The sequence below is a fragment of the Chlorocebus sabaeus genome, chromosome 29, assembly GCF_047675955.1.
Source record: "Chlorocebus sabaeus isolate Y175 chromosome 29, mChlSab1.0.hap1, whole genome shotgun sequence".
In the NCBI taxonomy this organism is placed as follows: Eukaryota; Metazoa; Chordata; class Mammalia; order Primates; family Cercopithecidae; genus Chlorocebus; species Chlorocebus sabaeus.
Genome location: NC_132932.1, coordinates 23,128,084 through 23,153,738, shown reverse-complemented (window position 1 = coordinate 23,153,738; position 25,655 = coordinate 23,128,084). Strand labels below are relative to the sequence as shown.

Sequence of the window (25,655 nt, the reverse complement as noted above, 5' to 3'; positions counted from 1 at the left end):
TTAATGAAGCATGATCTAGCCTATTCTAGCTGATATCAGATCCAAGGAAAAGTGTGCCTCCCAAGTCTGGGGAATACTGCAAATAGTCGTAGGGCTATTGCAAATGCTTATTCAAGAACATGTAAACAGGAATAAAACCAACTTGAAAACTACGAGAATCTGTAGCATTAAAATAATAATAACATAACCTGTAAGACAACATTTTTTTAAATTTTATTCTAGAAAATAAACTAAATTTTGGATAACATTTGCTTTGAACTCTTAAGGAAATTAAAGAAAACATGACCTTTGGAAAATAAGACATGAACAATATAATGAACAATATCTTATTGATAAGATAATAATTTGAAATTTAAAAAAGAGCTGGTATAAAAAATAATGAAAGGAAATAATGTCTTAAAGCACCAGAAAAAGTACAGAGCAGAAATTACATTACAGAAAATTAAGAGTCAGTTAAGTAGCAGATCAGTGTGAGACTTAGGAATAAAAAGGAAAACACAAAGATTATAAAAGATGATAAAGAGTACAATATCTACATATGGAAAATTGATGTTATTAAAGAAGAGAACAGAAAAACTAAAAGAGAAGAAAAGATATTTAAAGACATACTAGAAGAAAACATTCCTAAGTCAAAAAAAAAAAAAAAAAAAAAACAACTAAAGCGTGCCAATCAAAAATCAGAACCTTGTCATATCTTAGTAAAAGTATCGAAATTCTCAAGGATTATAAAAAAGAATCTTGGATTACGGACAAAATCGTGTACACTCATGTCCCCCTTGCCCATCACCCAAATACAACTAAACACCCTGGACATAATCACACAAACAATCATAAGAAGAGTCTCGGAAAAGTAAAAAGAAGAGAAAAGACTGGCTAGGAACCTCAGAACTTAAGGAACAATATAGTGGTGGGTTCACTGGGTTTTCCTTTCACATTCCATATGTTCTGCACTGTGTGCTAGGGAACACTGCAACTCATAAATACCTACAAGCAGACACAAAAAGGAAAGAAAAGCCTGCTCTCTCCAGTCAAAGGACTAGAAGACAGCCCAGCACAACAAACATCTTTTTGACAATAACCCCCTTACGTCAAACACCATGGATGCCTTCCCCAACTCCTGCCCAGCAAAGAGTGAAAAGTCTGAATTTCCACACCCTAATAAGTGGTAGTAGACACTCTGGGACACGCTACCCTCCCACCAATGGTGGCATGGTGTCAGCAAAGACCAAGTTGGGATTTTGGACTCCCATCTTAATCCTGGTAATAACAGGTAACACAGAGTAACACTCCCCTCACCCACTGCTGGACAATATCTGCTAAGATGAAGTGAGAACCCTGGACTTCCACCCTTACCCAGCAGTGGCAGATGGTGCTCCTCTCCCTCACAAATAGAGTGGCGGCTGGGGAGGCGCAACTTGGAGAGGAGGGAGCTGGAGAAAGGAAATCCTTAAAACTGCACATAAACCTCTAGGCAGACCCCTAACCAACTCACACATGAAACTGACCAGAATGAACAATGCGAAAGGTTTGAGAACTGAACTACTGTGTGGAATGCCACTGCATGTGAATGAAGCAGACCAGAATAGAATTGCAAGGGCAGTAAAAATTAAACTCTTATAATTATGGCCTACAAAAGGAGGCAAGGACCTACACACTAGATCTAAACAAGGTCAGATCTAAACAATGTCTGCTGAAATAGAAGATAGATTTAAATTGAATCAAGATCCAGAGTCTCATAATACTCGAAATGTTTAGGATATAATTTAAAAATCATTTTTTTACTACGAATTAGGAAAATAATAACTTAAATGACAAAAGACAATCAACAGATACCTACACTGAAACGAACTCAGATGTTCAAATTATCTGACAATGATTTTAAAGCAGCCATCTTAAAAATGTTTCTATGAGCAATTCAAGCATTCTTGAAACAAACAAAAAATAGAAAATCTCATGAAAGAAATAGAAGATATTTTTTAAAACCCAAATAGAAATTACAGAACTGAAAATGCAACATCTTAACTTTAAAAAATTTTTAACACCTCACCAGACAGAGGTTTTCAGCACAGTGAGATGACAGATCAGTATACTTCAACAAAAAATCAAGAGAAGGCCGGGCGCGGTGGCTCAAGCCTGTGATCCCAGCACTTTGGGAGGCCGAGACGGGCGGATCACAAGGTCAGGAGATCGAGACCATCCTGGCTAACACAGTGAAACCCCGTCTCTACTAAAAAATACAAAAACCTAGCCGGGCGAGGTGGCGGGCGTCTGTAGTCCCAGCTACTCGGGAGGCTGAGGCAGGAGAATGGCATGAACCCGGGAAGCGGAGCTTGCAGTGAGCTGAGATCCGGCCACTGCACGCCAGTCTGGGCGACAAAGCGAGACTCTGTCTCAAAAAAAAAAAAAAAAAAAAAAAAAAAATCAAGAGAAATTACCCAATCTGAACAACAGAAAGAAAATATACTGAAAATGAAATAAACAGAACATCCAAGGCCTATGGGAGATTAACGAAGGATATAATACTTTCACCATCACAGAACAAAAAGGAGAATATATATATAATATATAAATATACATATATATATAGCCTAAAAATAATACTTGAAGAAATAATGGCTAAAATTTTCCCAATTTGGGGGAAAAGCCTAAAACTAAAGATTCAAGAATCTGAATTCTAAGCAGCACAAACCCAAAGAACTATAAGAAGATATATCACTATTAAACATTTCAAATATAAGGACAAACAAAAATCTAAAAATCAGCTAGAGAGAAACAATGCATTACTTACAGGAAAAAAACAATTTGAATAATATTAAATTTCTCATCTGCAACCATAGAGACAGAAGGCAGTAGCACAACGTGTTTCAAGTGCTGAAAAAGAGACAGAACTCTTAGCCTATAATTCTATACCCAGCAAAAATATCCTTCTAGAATCAAGACATTCTCAAGTGAAGCAAAACTAAGAATCTGTCGCCAGAAGGCCTACCATTAAAGAAGAGATGAAGAAGTGTTCTAAAAAGAAAGGATAAAATAACAGAAGATGGCTTCAAATCTCTTGGAAGGAAGAAACAACAATTAATGGGTAAAAATATGGGTAAAGATAATAGAATATCCTTCTCCTTATGACTTTTTAAAATATATTTGACAGATGAAACAAAAATTATGTCATTTGATGTGGTGCTCAAACTATGTTGAGGACATATTAAGACAGCTATATTCAAAAGGGTAAAGAGTAAGGGGACCTAAATAGAGATAAGGTTTCTACACTAAGTGAGGTGGTAAAGTTGGTATCAGTAGACTTTAATAAGATAAAGCATGAGGGGGAGAGGAAGGGAGAGAAAAAGAGAGAGACAGAGATAGAGAGAGAGAGAGAGAGAGAGAAATTGAAAATTCCCATAGGAAAATCAACATAAAAGCTTAAAAAAAAATTCAAGTAACCCACGGGAAGATAAGAAAAGGGAAACAGCAGAACAAAAAAAAAGTGAGACTAAAGACAAAATAAGTTTAAAACTGGAAAACTGAAGTATTATTTAGTATAATTACTTTTCATGTAAATCGTCAAATTATAGCAAATACACCAATATACCAGATATTGATGGGCAGAAAGAATTTTTTAAAAACATGACTCAACTATATGCTTTATATAAGAAACTCACTTCAGATATGATAATATAGGCAGGTTCAAAGTAAAGGATGAAAACACATATACTATGCTAATAATACATTTCATAGTAAATTTTAAAAGAAGTGGCTACATTCATATTAGATAAAGTAAACTTCAGGGTAAAGAAAAACATCAGAGACATAGAGGAAAGTTCCACCACCAAGAAGACATAGGAATTCTAAATGTGTATGCACCAAACAACAAAGTTTCAAAATATTTCAAGCAAAAACTGATACAACTGAAAGTAAAATTATACTCAATGAAACTATACTTGAGGATTTAATCACCTTTCTCTCAGAAATTGGTTGAATAACTAGATAGAAAATCAGCAAGATTATAGAAGAACTAAACAACGCCGTCAACCAACAAAATCTAATTGACCTCTAAAGAACACTCCACCCAACAATAGCAGAATATACACTTTTTTCAAGAGTGCCCATGGGACATTCACCAAAATAGACCATATTGGACACAAAACAAACTTCAATGAATTTAAAAGGATTAAAATCAGACAGAGTCTATTCTTTGACAACAATGGAATAAAACTAGAAATCAGTAACAGAAAGGTACAGGAAAATTTCCAAACACTGGGAAACTAAATAACATGTTTCTTAATAATCCATGAGTCAAAGAGAAATTCTCAAAATGTCTTAGTCCATTTGGGATGCTTTACCAAAATATCACAAACTGGGTAGCTTATAAAAAACAGAAATGTATTTCTCACAGTTCTGGAGAGTGGGAGGTCCAAGATCAAGGTGCCAGCAAGTCCAGTATCTGCTGAGGGCCTACTCTCTGGTTCATAGATGGTGTCTTTGCATTGTGTTTTCACGTGGAAGAAGGGACAAGCAAGCTCCCTTTGGCCTATTTTTTAAGGGCATTGATCTCATTCAGAAGAGCTTGCCCTCATGAGTTGATTACCTCCCAAAGGCCCTGCTTCCTAATACCATAACCTTGGAGGGTAGGATGTTGTTGTTGTTGTTGTCGTTGTTGTTGTTGAAACAGAGTCTTGCTGTGTCGCCCAGGCTGGAGTGCAGTGGCGCAATCTCAGCGCACTGCAAGCTCCGCCTCCCGGGTTCACGCCATTCTCCTGCGTCAGCCTCCCAAGTAGCTGGGACTACAGGCGCCCGCCACCACGCCCGGGTAATTTTTTGTATTTTTAGTAGAGACGGGGTTTCACCATGTTGGCCAGGATGGTCTCGATCTCCTGACCTCGTGATCCGCCTGCCTCCGCCTCCCAAAGTGCTAAGATTACAGGTGTGAGCCACCATGCCCGGCCGGAGGGTAGGATTTTAACATATGAATTTGGAGGTGGATGGACACAAACATTGAGCACATAGCACAAACGAAAGCTTAAAAATATTGTTTAATAAGAATGAAAATGAAAGTAAAACATATCAAATTTTGTGTTATGGCAAAATCAGTTACAGAGAGAGAACGTTATAGCACTAAATGCTTGCATTAGAAAAAAAAGAAAAGATCTCAAATCAATAATCTAATCCCATCCCCAATAAAATGGAAAACAGAAGGAAAAAAAGGGACCAGAAGGAAGAAAATAATAAAGAGCAAAAATCACTGAAATAGAAAATAGAAAAACACTAGAAGAAATATATAAAACAAAAACCTAATTCTTTTTAAAGATGAACAAAACAAGAAGCTGACAAGAAAAAAGTAAGCAATACTACAAAGAATAAAAGAGAGAAAATGCAAACTTCAAATATCAGGAATGAAATATATATCACTACAGATCCTGCAACCATAAAACGATAACAAGGAAATGCAAGAAACAATTCTACATAGAAAAATTCAACAATTTGAAATAGACACATTCCTTGAAAAACAAAAGATACCAAAATTCACTCAATATAAAATAGATAACCTGAATAATACTATAACTATTAAGAAACTTGAGTTCACAGTTTAAAATCTGTCAAAAATGAAATATCCAAATTTCACTGGAGAATTATACCAAACATGTAAAGAACACCAATCTCTTCAGAAAACAGAAGAGAAAACACTCTCCAACTCATTTTGTGAAGATAGTACTAAAACCAGACAATGACAGGACAAAAAAAAAGAAAAAAAAAAAGAAAACAGCATGTGAATATCTCTCATAAATTTAGATGCAAAAATTCTCAACAAAATATTAGTAAATAGAATTCAGCAATATATATAAAAAGAATGATATGCCATGACCAAGTGGAGTTTATTTCAGGGATGCAAGTCTGGTTCAATACCTGAAAATCAATGTAATACATCAAATCAACAGCATTTAAAAAAAAAAGATAAATCACGTGATCATATAAACTGATGCAGAAAAGAGCATTTCACATAATTAAACACCTATTCATGATTTAAAAATTCTTCCATGGACCTTATCCATGGGAATGGATTAGGGAGAGAAACTTAACATTAAGCCATTCAAGGACTTCCTAGTTTCAGCAGATATCAAGGCAGCACATAGTACTGGTTGTTAATTTTAGGTCTTATATCCCTTTGTCTATGTGGAGAATCCCAGAAATCTGAAAAAGAACCCTTCCTAGAACTAGTATATGATTTCAGAAAGGTTGCAAGATACAAGATCAATACACAAAAATCAATTGTATTTCTGTGTATTAGCAACCAATGGATGGGTAATGAAATGAAAAACCCAACACCATTTACCATCACTCCAAAAAGTATATAGAATATGTAATTATAGAACCAACAAGGATTGTTCAGAATTTTACAAAACACTTATGATAGAAGTCAAAAAACAGCTACGTAATGAAGAGATAGACCATATTCATGGATTGGGAAGACTCAACACAGTAAAAATGTTTATCCTTCCCCCAAAACTGACTTATAGGTTTAACACAATTCCTATCAAAATTCCAGCAAAATTTTTCTGTGTGTGTGTGTGTGTGTGTGTGTGTGTATGTATAGACAAGCAAAACTGATATGGAAATGCAAAGAAACTAGAATAGTTAAAATAATTTTGATAAAGATAATAAAGTAAGAGGAATCACTCTACTTTAAGACTTACTATAAAGCTACAGTAATCAAGATAGTGTGACACTGTAGGACAAATAGGAACAATAGATCAATGGAACAAAATGAAGAATCTGAAAACAGACCCACACAAATACCCTCAACTAATTTTTGACAAAGGAGCAAAAGTAATGTAATGGAGGATGAATGTTTTTTCAAGAAATGGCGACGGTGCAATTGGACATCATAGGCAAAAGTGAGTCTTGACCTTAACCTCACACCATATAATGTAAGTTGTGACCTTAACCTCACACTGTATGAACAAAGTAATTCAAAATGGATCATTAACTTAAATATAAAATGTCAAACTATAAAATATTTAGAAGAAAACATAGGAGAAAATCTTCAGGACTTAAGGTAGGCAAAGCATTCTTAGCCATGACACCAAAAACCATGATCTATAAGTGAAAATTTTTGATAAATAGAACTTCACCAAAATCTATAACTTTTCCTCTGCAAAAAAATAATAAAAATTAAAATGAAAACCTGTAAGAGGATAAAAGAATCAAGCTACATACTGGGAGAAAATATTTACAAACCACACATTCCATATTAAAGAAGCTAAAAGGGCCGGGCGCGGTGGCTCAAGCCTGTAATCCCAGCACTTTGGGAGGCCGAGACGGGTGGATCACAAGGTCAGGAGATCGAGACCATCCTGGCTAACACAGTGAAACCCCGTCTCTACTAAAAAATACAAAAAAATAGCCGGGCGAGGTGGCGGGCGCCTGTAGTCCCAGCTACTCGGGAGGCTGAGGCAGGAGAATGGTGCAAACCCGGGAGGCGGAGCTTGCAGTGAGCTGAGATCCGGCCACTGACAGCACGAGACTCCATCTCAAAAAAAAAAAAAAAAAAAAAAAGAAGCTAAAAGTTCTCGGTATACAACAACCTTACAAACAGAAAGCAGGGAAGAAGCCATGAATTCTAAATGCTGAATACAGATGAGGACTCCACTTGCACTTCTACTGCCTGCCAACCCTAGTCTCATATTAGTTTCCCTTAAGATAGCTTTCTTTCTTGACCTTATCAGGGATTGTTAGTCAATGGATTCATTAATTGCATCTCAGAATTATGTGCTAATCCTATGTTACAAAACAGAGCTCTGAGGTCAGTGAGTACTTCCACATGACAGCTTAAAAAAGATGCCTATGTCCTGCGTGCCATGTGTCTTTTGAAGGACAAGCTTCCCTTGGTTATTCCTAGAGTGGAAAAAAACTGTTAACATCTAGGACACTACCCCAGGGCTGGCGAATGAAGCATGTTGGGAGCCAAGGCTTACTCAATGCACTCTGTGTCCTGGGAAGGGCATCAGCACCAGAGAGGGTCAGCAGACAACATAGAAAAAAAACCAGCAATGATGCCAACAAAGACTGAGACATTACCTTGGCCTGTCACACTCTAGGGACTCACCAATGCTCCACTGGGAAAAACTGAGGATAGCAATCAGTACATTATCTGTGTTGCTCTGTGTCGTACAAATACGTATGTGTGCCTTTCTATTCGTTTTATCAATTAACACCATAATAAACAGTGGCCAGTTTATTCCATGGTGTAGGTGGGTTTTCTCTCCCTCTCCCCAAAAGCTTTGTTATCTTTTAAAGTGTCTGGTTGCTAAGTGCACTGCTAAGGACTCACCAGACATCAGCAATCATCAGCCAGGTGCATAGAAGGCACCAACTAGGTAAACAGCCCTCTCACAAACAGGGCCTGAACAGAGCCCGCCAGAGCATGGCTGCCTGCCACTCTACACATTCCTTCTCTGCTCCATGCACCAAAATGCTTTCCTGGCTCTGACAATGGAAGCTGCTAATGCATCCCAGAAAGTGTTTACAGAGCATGCAGCATAAGTGCTCCGCCTCTGGAGCTGTGAACAATGATGCTTGCCACATGCTGGACCTCCCAGGGACGGGAAGGAGAGTTCCAAGGTCAGTTCAAAGTAACCGGTCTACCTCCAAGACGCAAGCCCACAAAGCCTGTCCTGAGAAGTATGGCCCCTGCTCAGGCCCTCAGCAAAGGCCTGACTGGGCTCTGGGAAGGTCTGTTTCCCTTGGAGAGTCATGGCAGAAGACAGCATTCATTGCAAATGTCCCACTTATCCCTGTTCCATGGAAAAGAAGCTCTGCATTCTACATGTGAAGTGTTTGCTCTGAAAGGAATTTGGGTTGAACAGTAAAGGGCGTTGGACTTGTTTCATCTGCCCATCCCACACCTCTTTTCTCTTCTCTTTCAACTGGAGGGAATAATGACTACAAATGACTGCCAACAAATGGGCAACTTTCCTCCAGAAGGGCAGGCATGTCCCTCACATTCAGGCTGGCTTCTTTCCACTATGATCTACAATCTGCACACCCAGCAAATGGGCAGTTATCCCTCAGCTTCACAGAGAATACCCAAACCAGGCAGGAAGAGCCTCTTCACAGGCCCTGCCTTCACCTTAGCAAAAGATGCCAATAGTGCTTTCTCCCTTCCAAACACACTTTGAGTTCTATCTTCCAGACCCCCTGAAGTACCAGCAAGCTTTGCTTATGATTTACACCCCTGCATCATTGACACCTTATTTTTGCATTCTAACATATATGGGTCACTCTTTTCACAAACTATAGACTCACAGAGTATCCATTTTATAATATATCTTAAAATGTACTCCTAAATGAGCCATACCAACCCTCAGAATTCTCTACTCTGATTCCCAAGGTGGCCACTTCTGTTTCGATTTAAGGGTGACAGGGTTTAAAATGCCCAGGCTTCTATGCAGTTAACATTTTATTAGTGATCTCAAATGCGAGTGAGCATAGGTCGGCAAGACACTCTCCCAGGCTACTAATGGTACAACTTAGTAATAAAGAGAAATGCTTGTTGCACAAAGGTGTTAAATATCCCTTTATTGATAATATTGTAAAAACTAAAAAGCCACCCAGAGGCAAAATCAGCAAATGGGAAAGCAGAATTTAATCTTACCCAACAGCTAGGCCCATTATTCCTCCTAAGGAGAGAAGTATCTTTGCATACAAAAACAGCTAGGCAAGCATTTGTTGACAGAGCTCCTGAGGACACAGATCAATAGGTGACAAGAAAACAAAAGAGTTAGATTGCTCCCCACTAGAACTAAATGGGAATTAGTGTGGGAGTGGAAAAGCGGAGGGAGATAACTAGTAAAGAAGAGTCGGGGACATCAGAACAATATTCTTCAATGCAGAGAATATAATTTATTGTCAAATAGCTGTGAAAATTCACAAAATGTCCAACTATCAAATATCTTTGGGACACACATAAAATTGAGCACCTTACTACATTTCAAAAAATGAAATGAAATAAAACCCACATTCTCTGAAGAGAGAATAAATCAGAATGTCATTGCAAAATAACTTGAAAATTTTTTGAAAAAGTATAAAATATTTGCCTTTGCTGTCCAGAAGGTTTCCAGGAAAATACAAATTATCTTTTTGTATTTTATATTGATCAAAACGGATTAAAGAATCTGGAGAAATCCCGAACACTCCAACAATTGTATAAAAAGTAAAGAGGATGTCAAAGTAGTACTGCCCCCAAAAACTTCTGTGTCCTCTTTATTTTATTGGCAAGTTCTTTCCAACCTTCAAGGAACAGGTTATTTCTGTGCAATTTAAACAGACCCAGAAAAGGAAAAATTATGAAAAGTACCCAATGCGTTTTATGAGGTTAGTAAAAATCTTGATATAAAAACCTGAAAAATATAGTACAAACCAACATCTCTTATGAATACAGATGTAGTAATTTTCAATAAAATATTTGCAAACCAAATCCAGCTGAATATTAAAAAAACAATATACCATGGCCAAGTACAGTTAATGCCAGGAACACAAGGATGATTCAATATTCAGAAACCTATTAATATAATTCCTCATGTTACTAGGTCAAAGGAGTGAAAGAATATGAACATCTAGATAGCTCTGAAGAACGCTGATAACTAAGCATGCTGTCAATTACAGTTTTATCTGCACACCGTTGGCAATAGTTGGTTTAGCCCAGGAGACATCATCCCAGGAGAGCAAAGTTAATATAGACATCAGTTGACCAGAATCAGGCAGTTATGCTGAGTGTCTCAGTTACCAGACACCAACCTCAATACACACACAGGTAGACAGAGAATGGGGTCTATTAACCAGAGCAGTATTTCTTCACACTGTGAATACATTCCATTAGTGGGTTATAAAATGAATTGATTAGGTCTTAGCCATTTTTTCACAGAATCAACTGGAATAGAATGAAATGAAATAGAATGGAAAAGAAAAACAAATAGGATAAGTATTGTTTCCCGAAACTTTTGTTTCACTAATATGAAAAACATACGTGTGTGCATGTGTGTATGTGTGTGTGTGTGTGTGGTCATAATATAAAATGCATTTCTTCCCGTGAGTCACAGTCAAAAAATTTAAATAATACCACTGACCTAGGGGATTAAGAGGAATTATTTTCTGGATTTCTACTGCTATAGACTTCAGTCTAGAGTTAGAGTTAGGATTATGAGTGAGATAGTAAATAAAGAATCAAAGCCTCTTCCTATAAATTATGAACATCTTTCTTTTTCTTTTTTTTTTTCTTTTTTTTTTGGAGACAGAATATCGCACTGTCACCCAGGCTGGAGTGCAGTGGTGTGATCTCAGCTCTCTGCAACCTCCACCTCCCAGGTTCAAATAATTCTCCTGCCTCAGCCTCCCGAGTAACTGGGACTATGGGCGTGCACCACCAAGCTTGGCTAATTTTTGTATTTTTAGTAGAGACGGGGTTTCACCATGTTGGCCAGGCTGGTCTCGAACTCCTAACCTCAGGTGATCTACCTGCCTTGGCCTCCCAAAGTGCTGGGATTACAAGCGTGAGCCACCATGCTCAGCCCCTATGGTATATAAACATCTATTTCATGAAGTAAGGCTGTGGCAGATCATGGAGACCTGATTTCTGTCAACTCCTCCCAAAGTCATAATTTCATTTATGAGGGTTGTGAGAGTGTAGTGATTAAAGCATGCTCCCTGGAACTAGGCTGCCTTAAAGAAAAGCCTGCCACAACAGTAGATTAGATTTTTTTCAAAAATACTCACTCCTGGCCAGGTGCAGTGGCTCACACCTGTAGTATCAGCACTTTGGGAGGCCAAGGCGGGCGGATCACAAGGCGAGGAGTTCAAGACCAGCCTGGCCAATATGGTGAAACCCTGTCTCTATTAAAAATACAAAAATTAGCTGTGCGTGGTAGCACACACCTGTAATCCCAGCTACTGGAGTGGCTAAAGCAGGAGAATCACTTGAACCCAGGAGGCGGAGGTGCAGTGAGCCAAGATCATGCCACTGCACTCCAGCCTGGGCGACAGAGTGCTATTCCATCTAAAAAAAAAAAAAAAAAAAAACTCAGTCCTCCAACACACACAGATATAGAAAATCTCCATGGGAGGAGCACACTCCCCTGCCCTAATAACTTCAGACAAGACTGTATAATTTGCTCTGCCCTCTGGCCTCGTAGTAGGTAAGAATGCTTCCTATTCCCTGACTATGGCTTCAGCTGTGTGAGTTGCTTTGGTCAGTGGGATGTTAGCAGAAAATAACATAAGCAGAAGCTTAAAAGACTCATGTGCATTTGGGTTTTCTGTATCTCTATCATTACCAAGAAAGAAAATACGCTCTGGTTAGTCTCTTGGTCCAAGGAGGATGGGAAACACATAGAGCAGAGCCCCATTAAGAAGAGAATACCCATCAGAACAGAATGTTCACAGGATTGATGCACACAAATTTTTAAAAATAGCAAGAAACAGAACCAAAATGTAGTCAAAGAACATGTATTACTAAATAAATTACTCAAAAAAAGTCAAAAACACATTATGAACAACTCGGTCTCCCTTCTTAAAAGCTCAGGTAGAAATATGAGTTTAAAGGAAACATTTCAAGACAACAGAAAAAGTGAGCTTAGGAAAAGAATAGCAAAAATAAAAACGAAAACATTACATATTTGATGACCCCATTTTTTAAAGTTCCTGAAACACAAACATACACACACACAGATTAAAAAAAAATTTGTATAAAAATTGTTTATATCATGTCCTGATATGACACTTCAGAATAAGGAAGAAATCATGTAGGTATAGTGTCAGACAAAGTGAGAAAAAAACAGAGAAAATATCAAATTGACCACAGACTTCTCTTCAGTAATACTCAATGCCAAAAAAACAGAATCAATATTTACAAAGACCTGAAAGAAAAAGAGTGAGAAAAGTTTTCCTTGGATTGTTGAATATTTTCTGTTCTCTTTTTCAAAAATATTAACTATGCATATGTTGGGTCTCCTTTGTCATCATTTTTCTATCATCATTTGTATATTTTTGTTTTTTATATTTCATCTTGTTGGGTGCATGTTTTGTCTAGCATGTTCCCAATTGCTTATTCCATGGCACTTATTTTTGTTGTTTCTAGTGGCGTCAGCTGTTTGCTGAAGAACAGCATAAAGAGGACATGGTGTATGAGACAGAGAATGAATAGAGTAGTCCCTAACTTCCATTATGCTTTGGTGTTTGGTTAATCCTATCACTAAATGTGTTATTTTCTTTTCTTTGGAGTCCCATCTTCTCTTCATTTTCAGCATTCAAAAGTCATCAGGGATCTCAAGAGAGACCCTAACCTGTAGGCTCTTTGTTATGGAAAGGGTTGCTCTTCCACCCCACTGACCTCTTCATCCCATTTCACCTCCACCAGTCTCCCTCTGTAGGAGGCTGTGTTGTACACATGGACAATAAAATTTTTGGTCAATAAGGGTTCCCTGTCAATTCTATGTACCTTGTCATTTTTGGTGTCAAACTGGGCCTTTTTGGGGACAATAACTGCTTCTTTCAAGTCCCACTCAGGGCCACCAATTTCACTGTTCTTACAAAAGTTTATTACATAGGAAATCCTTACAGAAATCTCTGTCCTGCTCAGAATCCAAGGAAACACATGCCAATCTTCAGGATCTTCTTTCCCCTACATCCAGACCACAGTACTCAAAAAAAAAAAAAAAAAACCTTCATAATTTGTGTTTGGAAGCTGGCACCATTTCCTTGCTTCATTAGAGATAAACTGTTCTTTTTGTTGCTGTTTGTTTTTCAAAGTTTTGAGAGAAGGAACTTTTGTTACTCCTCTATTATGCCATATGCCATTTAAAACAACAGAACTTTTTGTTCTTGGAATGTGACCAAAAATTTAAAGACCTGGACTAGACAAAACTATAATAATGAAGGGAGGTCTTGCCTTAGTGGATACCAACACATTACAAAGGTACAATAACTTTAAAAGTACGAATCAGCACAGGAAAAGACTGAAAGATTAACTAATATATTCTAAAATAAATATTTAAATATTTAAAACGAAATATAAGACTAGGTGATAATATAGATATCCATATATTTTCTCCCAACATGAAGTTACTTCTAAGCATGACAAAAGTAGAGAGTTAAAAAAGTAAGAGACTCCTAGAGTAGACTACTTAAAAATTTTTAATGGCAGTATATCCAAAACATAAACAAAAATAAAATGTAAATGACAAAATGGGAAAATTATTTGCAACATAAGATAAAAAATTAATACTCTTTGTATATAAGGAGTACTTACAAATTAGTAAGATTCCCATGGAGAAATGGGCATACATATGAAGATGAAAATTTATTTTTCTATTTCTTTTTTTTTTTTTGAGACAGAGTCTTGCTCTGTCACCCAGGCTGGAGTGTAATAGCACAATCAGAGCTCACTGCAGCCTCAACCTCCCAAATTCAAGTGATCCTCTTGCTTCAACCTTTCAAGTAGCTGGTACCACAGGCACACACACCACCACGCCCAGATAATTTATCTTTATCTGTTGTAGGGATGGGGGTCTCCCTATACTGTGCAGACTGGCCTTGAACTCCTGGGGTCAAGCAATCCTTCCACCTCAGCCTCCTAAAGTGCTGGGACTACAGGTGTGGCCATTGTGCCCAGCCCTGCTATTCCATTTCTAATGCCTTAAGGAGACAATATACAAAAAAGCAGTAATACGAATGGCCCCAAGTATTTTTAATAACCTCTTACTAATAAAATTTCCTTAATCTTATAGTGCCAACTATTGCAAGGTAAGCATAGACATTAATGGAATTTTCTAAAAGACAATTTGTAGTATATATTAAAGGTCTTAAAATTTCACAAACTTCTTGACCCAAAAATTATATGTCTTAACAAACACTTATTTGAATACATTTCGACGCTCAGTGTGAAGAACTAGTTAATAAAGCATGACACATCCAAATGATGTAACAGCATGAATACATTTAATATTACTATAGGAAAATATTTAATGATATGTAAAAAATATTCCTTATAATGTTAAATTTTTTAAATAGTTATCAAAATAGAGTATAGCCACTGTTTAAAATATACATATTTGTTAATATTCTAAGAAGAATATCGGAAATCTATACAATAAAATCCTAACAATTCGTAGAATTAAAGGTGATGCTTATTTTCATCATTGTCCCTTCCTGTGTTTTCTATATTTTTATAATGAATATGTGCTGTTTTTAAATTAAAAAATCACAAAGGTAATTTCAAAAGAGAGTAAAGAGAATTTAAAGCCCCTTAAAACTGTAAATATTATTTTATTAGTAAAATAGTTACTCTTTGTTTTTAAATTATTTTCAAAATAAAATGTCGTTTTATTTGTAAATGAAGGCTTGGAGAATAAAAGCATTTCTGAGTATTTGACCACAATAATTTATAGCATACGTTGGCCGGAGCTGTTCAGTGCTGACAAATTCCAGAAAGTAATTGCATGAAATACTTGGAGAGGAAACTGCTTTATGCTTCCATGCTATTTATGGAAATTAGCATCTTTGTAAAAATAAACTGAAAGCAATCACAATCATAAACCCTGAAATGTGGTTTCCATAAGATGTTAGCTTTGGTGCTTTAAGATCCATTAGTAATGCAATGGAGGAACACTGCCTACATTTTTTCTGTTATGAAACAATTACATGTAATTGGTTTTTTCCTCTTCTATCTTCAACCTCTCCCTTTCTCCTGGCTGCTTTCTTTTTAGGGTATGAATATACTGAATACACTCTGCTAAGGAAAACCTCTCTAATGACCCTGTTTCTCTCTCAAAGAGTAGTATATACTTCATTTATTCAGTGCCTCACCTTCCCCCAAAGGTGAGACTCCATGTAGTCCCCCAAACTACTACTTCAAATGTAACCAATTATTTCCCAAGATCAGGGTGAATTTCCACCTTCATCTGTCCCTAACACTTGTTTGGAACCTGAAGGAATTTTGATTCCTCCCTCTCTCTCTCAATCCCACTTACCAAGTTCCAAGTTCCACTTCTTCAGGTTCTAACATCATCCCCACGTTCATATCCTCTTGTCTACAACTAACTCTCCACCCAGTTTGCTCTTGAAAACTGGGTTTAAAGTCTCATCATTGCCTGCCTGGAAGAGGGCTCCCAATTATGTTTTGCAGAAGTGTGTCCCCAGTGGTCCAATGGTGTCACAATGGTGCCTCCACTACTTCCTGATCAGTAACCACAGAACTCCATGTTATTAACTGAGTAAAGCCCTTTACATGTTCTTCAAGATCGTCCCCAGGGTAGCCACAAACTGCCTGGGCTTAAGCGACCCTCCCACCTCAGCCTCCCAAGTAGCTGGGACTACAAGCACATCTATCATACCCAGCTAATTTTTAAAATTTTTGGTAGGGATGAAGTCTTGTTATGTTTTCCAACCTGATCTCAAGCTTCTGGCCTCAACTAATCCTCCTGCCTTGGTCTCCCAAGGTGCTCAGATCACAGGCATGAGCCACTGTGCCCAGACACAGACTATCTTTGTTCATCCTTATCTCATACTCCATGCTGCCATGTCCCTACTCTTCAAACACACAGCATCAATGGAAACTGAAAGAAGGAAACATTTAAAAGACATTTCTGAGATGGGACAAATGGGAGTTAGTGGCTGAATGGCCACTACAGGGCAGGTACAATAAAGAAGAAGGCATCTACAGTGATGCCAGGATCTGGCTCAAATGGCTGGGTGATGGAGAATCTAGGCACAGCAAGAGAGCGCAGTGAGAGGTAAGGACTTTGGTTTGAGAAGCATTTGTGCTTGACACCACCAAGGAACATTCTGGTGCATGGTAGCTCATGGATATACTGGTCTGCAGCTCACTGAAGAGGCAAACAGAAGCCTCTCTGAGGTGCTCAGCCTCTTCCATTTTGAAGGGACCCTTGAGTTTAAAAACAAAAAGAGAAAGAAAGAAAGAAGAAAAGCCAAAACAGAGTTATCAACATTGTGTTTATTTTTAATGTTTACATTTAACAGTTAATGTAAAATAATGGATAACTTTTTATCTTTTCGGTATATATAACGCTATTTGAAGAAAACCTCAAAAGTTTACATTTGAGAGACTGCATCATCATGAGACCTGGGTCTCCACGTGATAACCCCCAGGCAGGAGCCTCTGGAGAGATGGAGGCTGCCTGGGAGAGCATGTGGAGGGAGAGAGGGGAGGGCAAAGGCAGAGCTCTGGAATTGAAAAGCATTTTTTAAAAGCTAGAGAGGAGCCAAAGAAAGAGAGTAAGATGGAAAGGTCAGAGGTAGAAGGCGAAAAAGGAGTGCAGGGATCGCAGGCAACACACAAGGAGAGAGCGCCCATTCATTCTTCCACAGGATTCTCACTGGATCTAGCCAATGACTCTGTCTTGCAGATTTTCAGGCTTTGGGGCAACGTTGTAATGACATTCAGTCTGCATCCAGGATGACCCAATATCTTCCTGCTCAGACTCCATCACCAGTGTCAACACAGACTGGAGCATTGATCCAAAATTACTCGGGGGACAAGGTCATGGGAAGTACATTTATGACATTAAACCTGGAGTGCTGGAAAAGCTCTATGCAGAACTGAAACAGGGAGAAAGGAGGAAGGCCACAATGTGTATCAAGTGTGTAGCAAAGCACAGTACAATAAGAAAGGATTATTCTAAAGAAATAAACAAGTGAGCAAAGATGTGAGCATAAGACGTTCATTTCAGGTGTCTGATGGTAAAGACGAGTGAACAAACCATCCAGGAAGCAACCCAAATGTTCAATAAAGAAATAATGGGTTTAAATAACACATAATGCCACTTATGCCATTATGGCATATCCATAAGTACAGTGGAACACAGCCATTAGAAATGAAAATGAAGAAAACGAGAAACACTCATAGACACTGGGGGCGGCTGCAAGAAGAGAATGTCCATCCACTCCGCAGATGGACATCTGCTTAGACTGTGGGCCTGCTGATCTCTCCCTAGGTCTATCAGAGCAAGGAAAGGAGAACTGAAGGGAGTTGGCAGGACAGAGAGAGGAGGCAGCATTGAAGCATTCCATCTTCCCACTGTCTGGCACAGTAAGATGCAGTATTTCCTATGGGTCAGCTAGACTACACCAAAGGGAGCTGGGTTTGAGCTCTCCAGCCAACACTTCATCCAATAAGGCTGCCTGCTAGGTGAGAAGACCCCGGTAGCAATTGGCAAGCTGAAGATGGACTGCCTGCTGCAGGAAGTGTCCTGTGGAGCCCTCCAAAGAACTCACATCTGCTACCCAGAGGGCAGAGGGTTGAGAGAGAGCTGGAGTGGCAGTGACAACTACCAGAGAGAGGCATTCAGTTAAGTAAAGAGCTGATTGCCCTTGTTCTCTTCCCCTCTCCTTGTTTGCTACCCTTGGAAAGCTGGATCCAGAAGAAATAAAAGGAAGAAGCATCTCAGAACCAGTCCCCACCACACCCTTACCATTCCATGGTAGGGGGAAAAGAGCCCTGTGCAACTTTGGGTACCTGAAGCCATGTGTCAACCCCAGACTACAGGAAAGGGAGACGAGATTTAAATCAAGTTGAGAATCAAAACTTTAAATGAACTGAACTTTTAATAATCAAAATTGGATCTTCCTAAGATTCCATTAAGGGATGGGAAAAGGCGATTTCACAAGGCATGACTGGACCAGTGATTGGCTCCATATTTATACCTTACTGAAATGAGACTTCTCAATGAATCTGTGTCTTTCAGAGGCCCCAACTCTCCCAGATCACCCAACATGGAGCAACACTCAGACACAAGGTTATGACTTCTCGAGGGGCCAAACCCAGCCAAATCTAGGCTGATCTAAAAGGAATTATGTGCCATGTCAGAGTCAGAGCTACCTTGAGTTGATTTACCCACAGAGGAAGTTCCCTGAACCCTGACCCAGGACTGTCTTCCTTAGGATTCCATCCTCACCGCCCGTGATTGACATGATCAAGGGTGAACAGCAATAGCAGGGTCAATTGGGGGAACTTGGATGGTGAAATTGCTATGGAGTGTGAGATTGTTGTAGAAGGTGAATAAGAGGCCTGGGCTAAGCCACCAACACTCAAATGGCACTTTTTTTGTCCTCATGTCAATTCTGTGACTTTGTCAGCCTCTCTCAGCACCTATGATTGCACCTGGGTTACTGGAGGTGGAGAAGGGATGCCTGTGTTGGCGGCAGCAAGCAGGGCAAGATTCAAAGGCCACCCTCGACATCCTGTATTAGTTTCCTCTTGATGCTGTAACAAATTACCACAATTTTAGGTCTTAAAACAACACAAGTTTATTCTTTTACAGCTCTAAAGGTCAGAAATCTGAAATGCGTTTTTACAGGACTAAAATCAAGGTGTCACTATAGCCAGCTACATCTGAAGACTTGAGCAGAAAATCCATTCCTTATCTCTTCCAACTTCTAGAGGTTGCTGGCATGCATTAGCTCCTGGCAACATTCTCCCAGCCTCTGGCTTCCATGGTAGTATCTTCTACTTCCTCTGCCTCTTACCCTCCTGTGGCTCTCTTATAAGGACTGTTGTGATTGCGTAATACAGGATAGTCTCCCCAATTCAATATTCTTAATCACATCTGCCAAGTCCTTTTTGCCATATAAGGGAACATTTATGAGTTCCAGGGATTAGGACATGGACATATCTGGGGGGCATTAGGCAACCTGTCACACATCCCAAGGACATCCACACTCTCAGCCTGGCAGCTCCACCAAACATTATGATGAAGGCAACAGGAGTTCAAACGACATCTACCCGAGGCCACCTGGCCTTCCATTCCCACCCTACCTCAAAACCCTCTGCAAGGTCAGCCTTCTACACTAGCCTCCAGCCTCAGGATCAGAAAAAAAAAAAACAGTTAAATAATTCTGTCTTATACTTATGCACCAACAAGACCCAGGGGACAGGATCAGAGCCAACTCAGATATTGCTTATTTTACAAGTTGTGTTTTGAAATTTTCAAAATCCTCCCTCCAGAGGAGGTCACCACAGACTTATAAGACCTTCCAGGACTTCATCCAAATGTCTCCTGTCTTTCAAAACTGTGACCTCGAGGGATCTGTTCCAGTAGATATCTATGAACTTGGCAGTGAAGACGGTCAAAGATCGAGTCATTCTTCTGAAAAGGCTATTCCATCCAGAGTCACAGGAAATGGGAAAGGACAGAATTTGCCAGAGAATCTAAACAGTACAGCGCCTCCCCAGGGGAAAACATGGTGGAAGGCCATTCAGATATACATGAAGCCATCTTGACATGGTTGTTTAAAGAGATAATCGCAAGCCACATGACCAATGTTAAAACAGTTTCTAAAGGCACTTGGCCAGAGAGCTAGGAAGCCGTCCTATGACAATTAAATTAGTGAACAGATAAGGTTGTTTATTCTTCTCCTGGGCAAGAGAAAAAAAAAGGGAGGGGGCAAGTTGTAATTCAGGGCACAGTCAACATAGGACTCATCTTCAAGGTGTTCAGGATAAAGTTTGGAAAGCTCTCAAATACTCCAGGCTGGAAGAGAGAGTAGGAACAGCAGCTGCTGTCTTCTCTGGGAAAATCAGGTCCGTAAGGAGAAGCCTGGAGCAACAGGAAGCTTCCAGGGCCTGTGAGACAGGAAGAAGGGAGGCCGCTCCAGCTGCCTGGATGAGGGGAACAGTGAGCTCCTCCAGGAATGGTCAAGAACGAGTTACAAAAACAAGGAACTGCCAGCCTCATACCTTGCTCTACAATCTATCACACTTATTTGTGGGCAGTGAATATAAGAGTTTACATTTTTGCTGATTCAATAAAGAAAATATATTTGTGGCCGGGCGCAGTGGCTCACATCTGTAATCCCAGCACTTTGGGAGGCTGAGGTGGGCGGATCACTTGAGGTCAGGAGTTCGAGACCAGCCTGACCAACATGGCAAAACCTCATCTCTACTAATAATACAAAAATTAGCTGGATGTGGTAGTGGGCGCCTGTAGTCCCAGCTACTCAGAGGCTGAGGCATGAGAATTGCTTGAACCCAGGAGGCAGAGGTTGCAGTGAGCCGAGATCATGCTACTGCATTCTAGCCTGATCAACAGTGTGAAACCATGTCTCAAAAAAATAAAAGAAAAAAAAAAAGAAAAGAAACTCTATTTGTCATTAATTAGTTGGCGCATCCTTTGCTCCTCACAGCTCAGCCTCATGCATCTGGTAGTTTTCTAACAACCACCTGGTGGCAGCACATGCGAAGCAAGCGTAGATGCTAGGGACCACCTTAAGCCCCACCTAAACACCAAAATCACAAGATACTTCAGAGGGGCGGCTTTAAGTCAAACTCAGGCTGACTCTACGGAAAAAACAGAGCGTCTAACCCATGGACAGGGACCCAGGGCTGACCAATCACCCTTCATTAGAACCTTCTCTCGGGGCCTGTGGTGAGACAGACCTGGCCACGCCCACCCACACTCCCGGAAGATCAGGCCCTCCACAGCTGATACCTCTTGAGTGCCCCCTACAGGCTCTACACCAGAAAATACAGGCACTGCGCTCGCTTCAAGCTTCTAATGCTGACACGCAGCAGCAACAGTAGAATGCTGACATTTATTGTACACTTACTACGTGCCAGACACTGTTTGGTTTGATTTTTCAGTTTTTTTCCACTTCACAATGGATTAACTCTTCCAAACAATTCTGAGGTCTATACTAATATTACACTAGTTCATTATACCGCTTCATTACTGTTGCGTGACAGCAGCAATGAAGCGGTAGAGCTGGGATCCGAACAGTGGGTGGCGTGAATGATGAAGACCGCTGGTCTGAAATCTCCTTTTATGACCTTCTATGCACACTGCCTTGATACATGGAAACAGCACTGCCACAGGCACAAAGATATGGAAAAATCCAAAAGAGGTCAGTGAGTGACTCAAGCTGGGCAAACACTGCCCCTGGCCAAAGGTCAACAGACTGCCTCAAAGCATATTTAAATTTTATAAGGTGAAAGAAGGCAAAATGAAACACTGTGCCTTGAAGCCTCAGCCCCATTTGACGAGGAACAAATCTCTGAAGCTCTCAAAGCCTGTTTCAGATCTGCTGATGAGACAGAAACGTAAGTCTCCACCTTTTTACGTCAACAGTCATCTCGCTGGCCAGGGAACCCTAACATCATCCTGAAAACACTTAATTTTTGTTCTAACAAAAGATCTCTATTAATATGATTATAGGATAGCATTGATAAAATGGGATAATGGGGAGAAGATGTACCTTGCTGACCAGTTCTTTGTGCATCACATAATTCACAGGGCATTGGAGTCGAAAGAGGCCTTAGAGGCACTAAGTCCAAGAAAGTGAAACAAGAGGCAGAGAAGTTTGATTAATTTATCCCAGGGTATGTATCTTCATTCATGGATGCATGTTTATTTAACAGACATTCAAACCCTTAATGACAAGTCCCTTCCTAGACCCTGAGGATACACAGGCCACCAAGCCATGTATTTGAGAAGTTATGTCTGCAGGGAGGGATTGCCTTGTTCTAATTCATAAGACACTGTACGGAGCTAGCAGCAGCCCTTGGGACACAATACTAAGATGTGCCCTACCTTTAGATCTGGGGCTGCAAACTGCTTGGCTGAATCCAGGGTGCAAACACATTTATCTGCCTTTCAATGCTTTAAAAACTGGGAAATTTTGTGAGAAATCTAGGTGATCCAGCTGGCTTGAAAAATAAGATCTGGCAATCCTGGGCTTGTGTCTCCACTTAGCAATGATCAGATGGAATTGAGTAGAGGCTGCTCTTAATAGATGGAGCATGTGTTCTGCACTTTGCCACTGTCCCCATTACTCCCTATGTCTCTTAGGCAATGCTAGCCTCGCTCCTTTGTTTGAGTCTGTCCTATAGGCAAATAAGGATGAATTCATGAGCCGGGTCCTCTCAAGTTGGTTGGAAAAGACAGCAGAAGTCTAAAGAGAGGACTGTGGGATAAAACAGTGGGATATGTGATGATAGAGGTAAACTCAGAATATTCATTTAGCAGCTTAGCTAGGGCCAGAACCTGGCTCTGCCCATTAATTGTTTCCTGGTCTCCAGCAATCCAGCCTCTACTGGGCACATGCAGACAGCCATTCTAGTCTGAAATGACAGGGTCCATCACAGCCCCAGGTCATCACTGGTGTTCGGTATCCACAGTGCTATTAAGGCCCTACTCAGGATTCAGAGAGGACCCAAGGGATCTAGATAATCCTTACAGCTAAGCCAACCAGAAATACCATTGGCTGGAGACAGGAAAGAAAGTTTAGTTCTCTGGTGTAGGATTAACACTAATCATGCCACATCTCAGGTGGTCTACAATAATGCTTCTGAGTAAACAGAGGGATGTCCACCATTTCCCTTCCCCTCCCTATGACCTTACCTGCTGCAGGGTACAGTGCATGAAGACCATCCCTATCAGCAGCCACCAGGGGCTCGTCCAGGAAGCCATGGGGTCTGGTCTCCTCTGGGTCTCAGTTGTAGCCTACAAAAGAGGAAAGAGTTCATTACCAACCAGCTCTGGCCCCCATGGCAGTAACCATGACTTAAGAGACCCATTAGACAGAAGGACCCTGAAGCCCAGATACTGTTTTGGAAAGGTTTGTGTTGGCCCAGGTTGGGGCTGCCTACTGCAGGGTGCAGGATAACTGGGCTCCCTTTAGAAGGTCCACATCAAAGTTAGGCGAGGGCTGTACCTGTCTCCAGTGGGCAACTCATACCTCCAGCTCTTCAGAAGCTGAGATAATCCTGCCCCAACCACCTCCCAGCCCATCTGTCAGCAGTAGGGTGTGGCTATTGGCATTTGACTCAGGAAGCCAGCACAGAGCCAAGGTTTAGGCCAGCTTCTGCTGCTTGCGGCAAAAATGAGACTAAGACAACAAAGCCGCCCAGAGAGGGAAAGGACCTGCCTAAGGTCACACAGCAAGATAGTGACATTTTAGGAATGAAACGCAGACTCTGATAGTTCAAGGCTTTCCTCGCTAGATGACACGTGCGCCCTCAAGGTCCCGCACCCACAACCACAGAGACGCCTGACAGCTAGCTAAGTTCAGGGAGGTTTGGAGGACATAGCCCCCAAGCCAGCCTAACACAATCTCTAAGAGTAGGTGAGGGCGAGCCAGCAGAGGTCAGCTGAAATCAGGAGGGAAGCAGGGACTCTTTCCCTTACTTTTCCTGTCAATTTACAGGGAAATCAGTATGAGTCGAGACTGGAAAAGCCGAGGTCACACTCGACTCGCTTCGCCTCGCGGGCGCCTTGGCGGAGCTGGTGTCCGGGGGCGGGTCGGTGGCTTCTCTCCATCTGGAGAAAGCATTAAGGGCCTGGCCTAATGCGATCCGCAAATGTGCTGCTGTTTCCGACCTGAGGCGGCGACTCCCGGCTGAAGGGAGGCGGCCAGCGCGAGGCCCTGGAACTTTGCGCCCCCCTCGCCCGCTCGCACCAGCCTACCTAGCGCACACTCCTCCGACTACCCGCTGCCTCAAAGTCGCTCCTCCAGCGCCTCTGCCGCGTCCTGGTCACCCCCACGCCCACTTTCCACGATTGCGCATCGCCTCAACCCCTGGCGTTCTGGGCGCTCGCTCCCCAGTTGCCAGTCGGACGGACCTTCGGACGCGCGAGGTTTCTGCTTACTAACTCCCAATCCTGAAAAACTCCAACCCTGTGGAGCTCCCCCATAATCAAGAACGACCCTCAGCCCGCGAAGTGCCCCCGAAAGACTCTCCCTGAACCTTCCGGGACGCCACGGAGCCCGCCCGACCCGAGGTGCCCAGCCGTGAGGAGCATCCCAGTCCTGAGGCCCCCTGGGGCCCGCGTGGCACGCCCTGACTCTGCTTGGGGTCCCCCAACTTGCTTAGAGAGGCCACTGCTCCAAGTCTTACTCCCTCTGGGGAGTGCCTTCCCCCGACCGCTGCGGGGCCGCCCTGCGCCGAGCTCGGTACACCCACCTTGCGCCGCAGAAGTATCTGGGACGTGCAGCCCCGGGGCCGCTAGGGCTCGGCGCGCGCTGGGGAGAAGCTGGCAGATGCCGCCAGTCAACACCTCGTGCGGAATCCGGTACCAAGACCTTCCCCGACGCCGGCCTCCAGCCCGCGGCGCCGCAGTCGCCGCCGCCGCCGCGAAGTTAAATGGGGCTGGGACCGGGGCCGCCCCGCCTCTCCCGCCCCCTCCGGGCGCGCAGAGCGCGGCGCTGGACCCGGCCCAGAGGCGAAGGGCGCGCGCCACCACCTGCACCGCCCGGCAAGTGCACGGCGCGCCCAGGCGCCCGTCCGCCTGCGCGCCGGCACCGCGCCCTCGGCTTGAGCCGGAGGCGCCGGGGGCGCTAAGAGACCCAATGTGGGGCCGGGCCCGGGCAGCTCGGAGCGCGCGGGGCCGCGGCGACGGCGAGACTCGGTTGGAACGCTCCTCCGCCCGCTTCCTGGAAGCCACTCCTCGCCCTGGGCCGGCCGCCAGGCGTTGTGCCAAGAGCCGGGATTGCCGAGGCCGCCACAGCCGCCGCCGGCAGGCGCGCAGGGGAAAGGCGGCCGCTGTGCCGCGAGCCAGCCTGGCCGCCCCGCCTCAGCCGGAGCCGGAGTAGGGATGCAGTCGCTCCCCTCAAAGCCCACCCCCGGCCCCACCTCCCATAGCCTCCACCCACCCCGCCCA

The 25,655-nt window shown here is 41.9% G+C and overlaps 1 protein-coding gene across 2 annotated transcripts in view; it reads right to left on the bottom strand.

The window, feature by feature from the left end:
- The window catches only part of ADAMTSL3 (ADAMTS like 3), a 402,196-nt gene extending 377,046 nt beyond the window's left edge, over positions 1–25,150 (bottom strand). The window contains exons 1-2 of one of the 2 annotated variants that reach the window (XM_007990199.3): positions 24,959–25,150; positions 23,397–23,498 (exon numbers count right to left, since the gene is read on the bottom strand). In XM_007990199.3, the coding sequence (XP_007988390.3) occupies positions 23,397–23,465 (69 nt within the window). In that variant the 5' untranslated portion in view covers positions 23,466–23,498; positions 24,959–25,150. The remainder of the gene's footprint in view (positions 1–23,396; positions 23,499–24,958) is intronic. The other variant, XM_007990200.3, reaches the window with a different exon arrangement.
- Between the last annotated feature and the right edge of the window lie 505 nt (positions 25,151–25,655).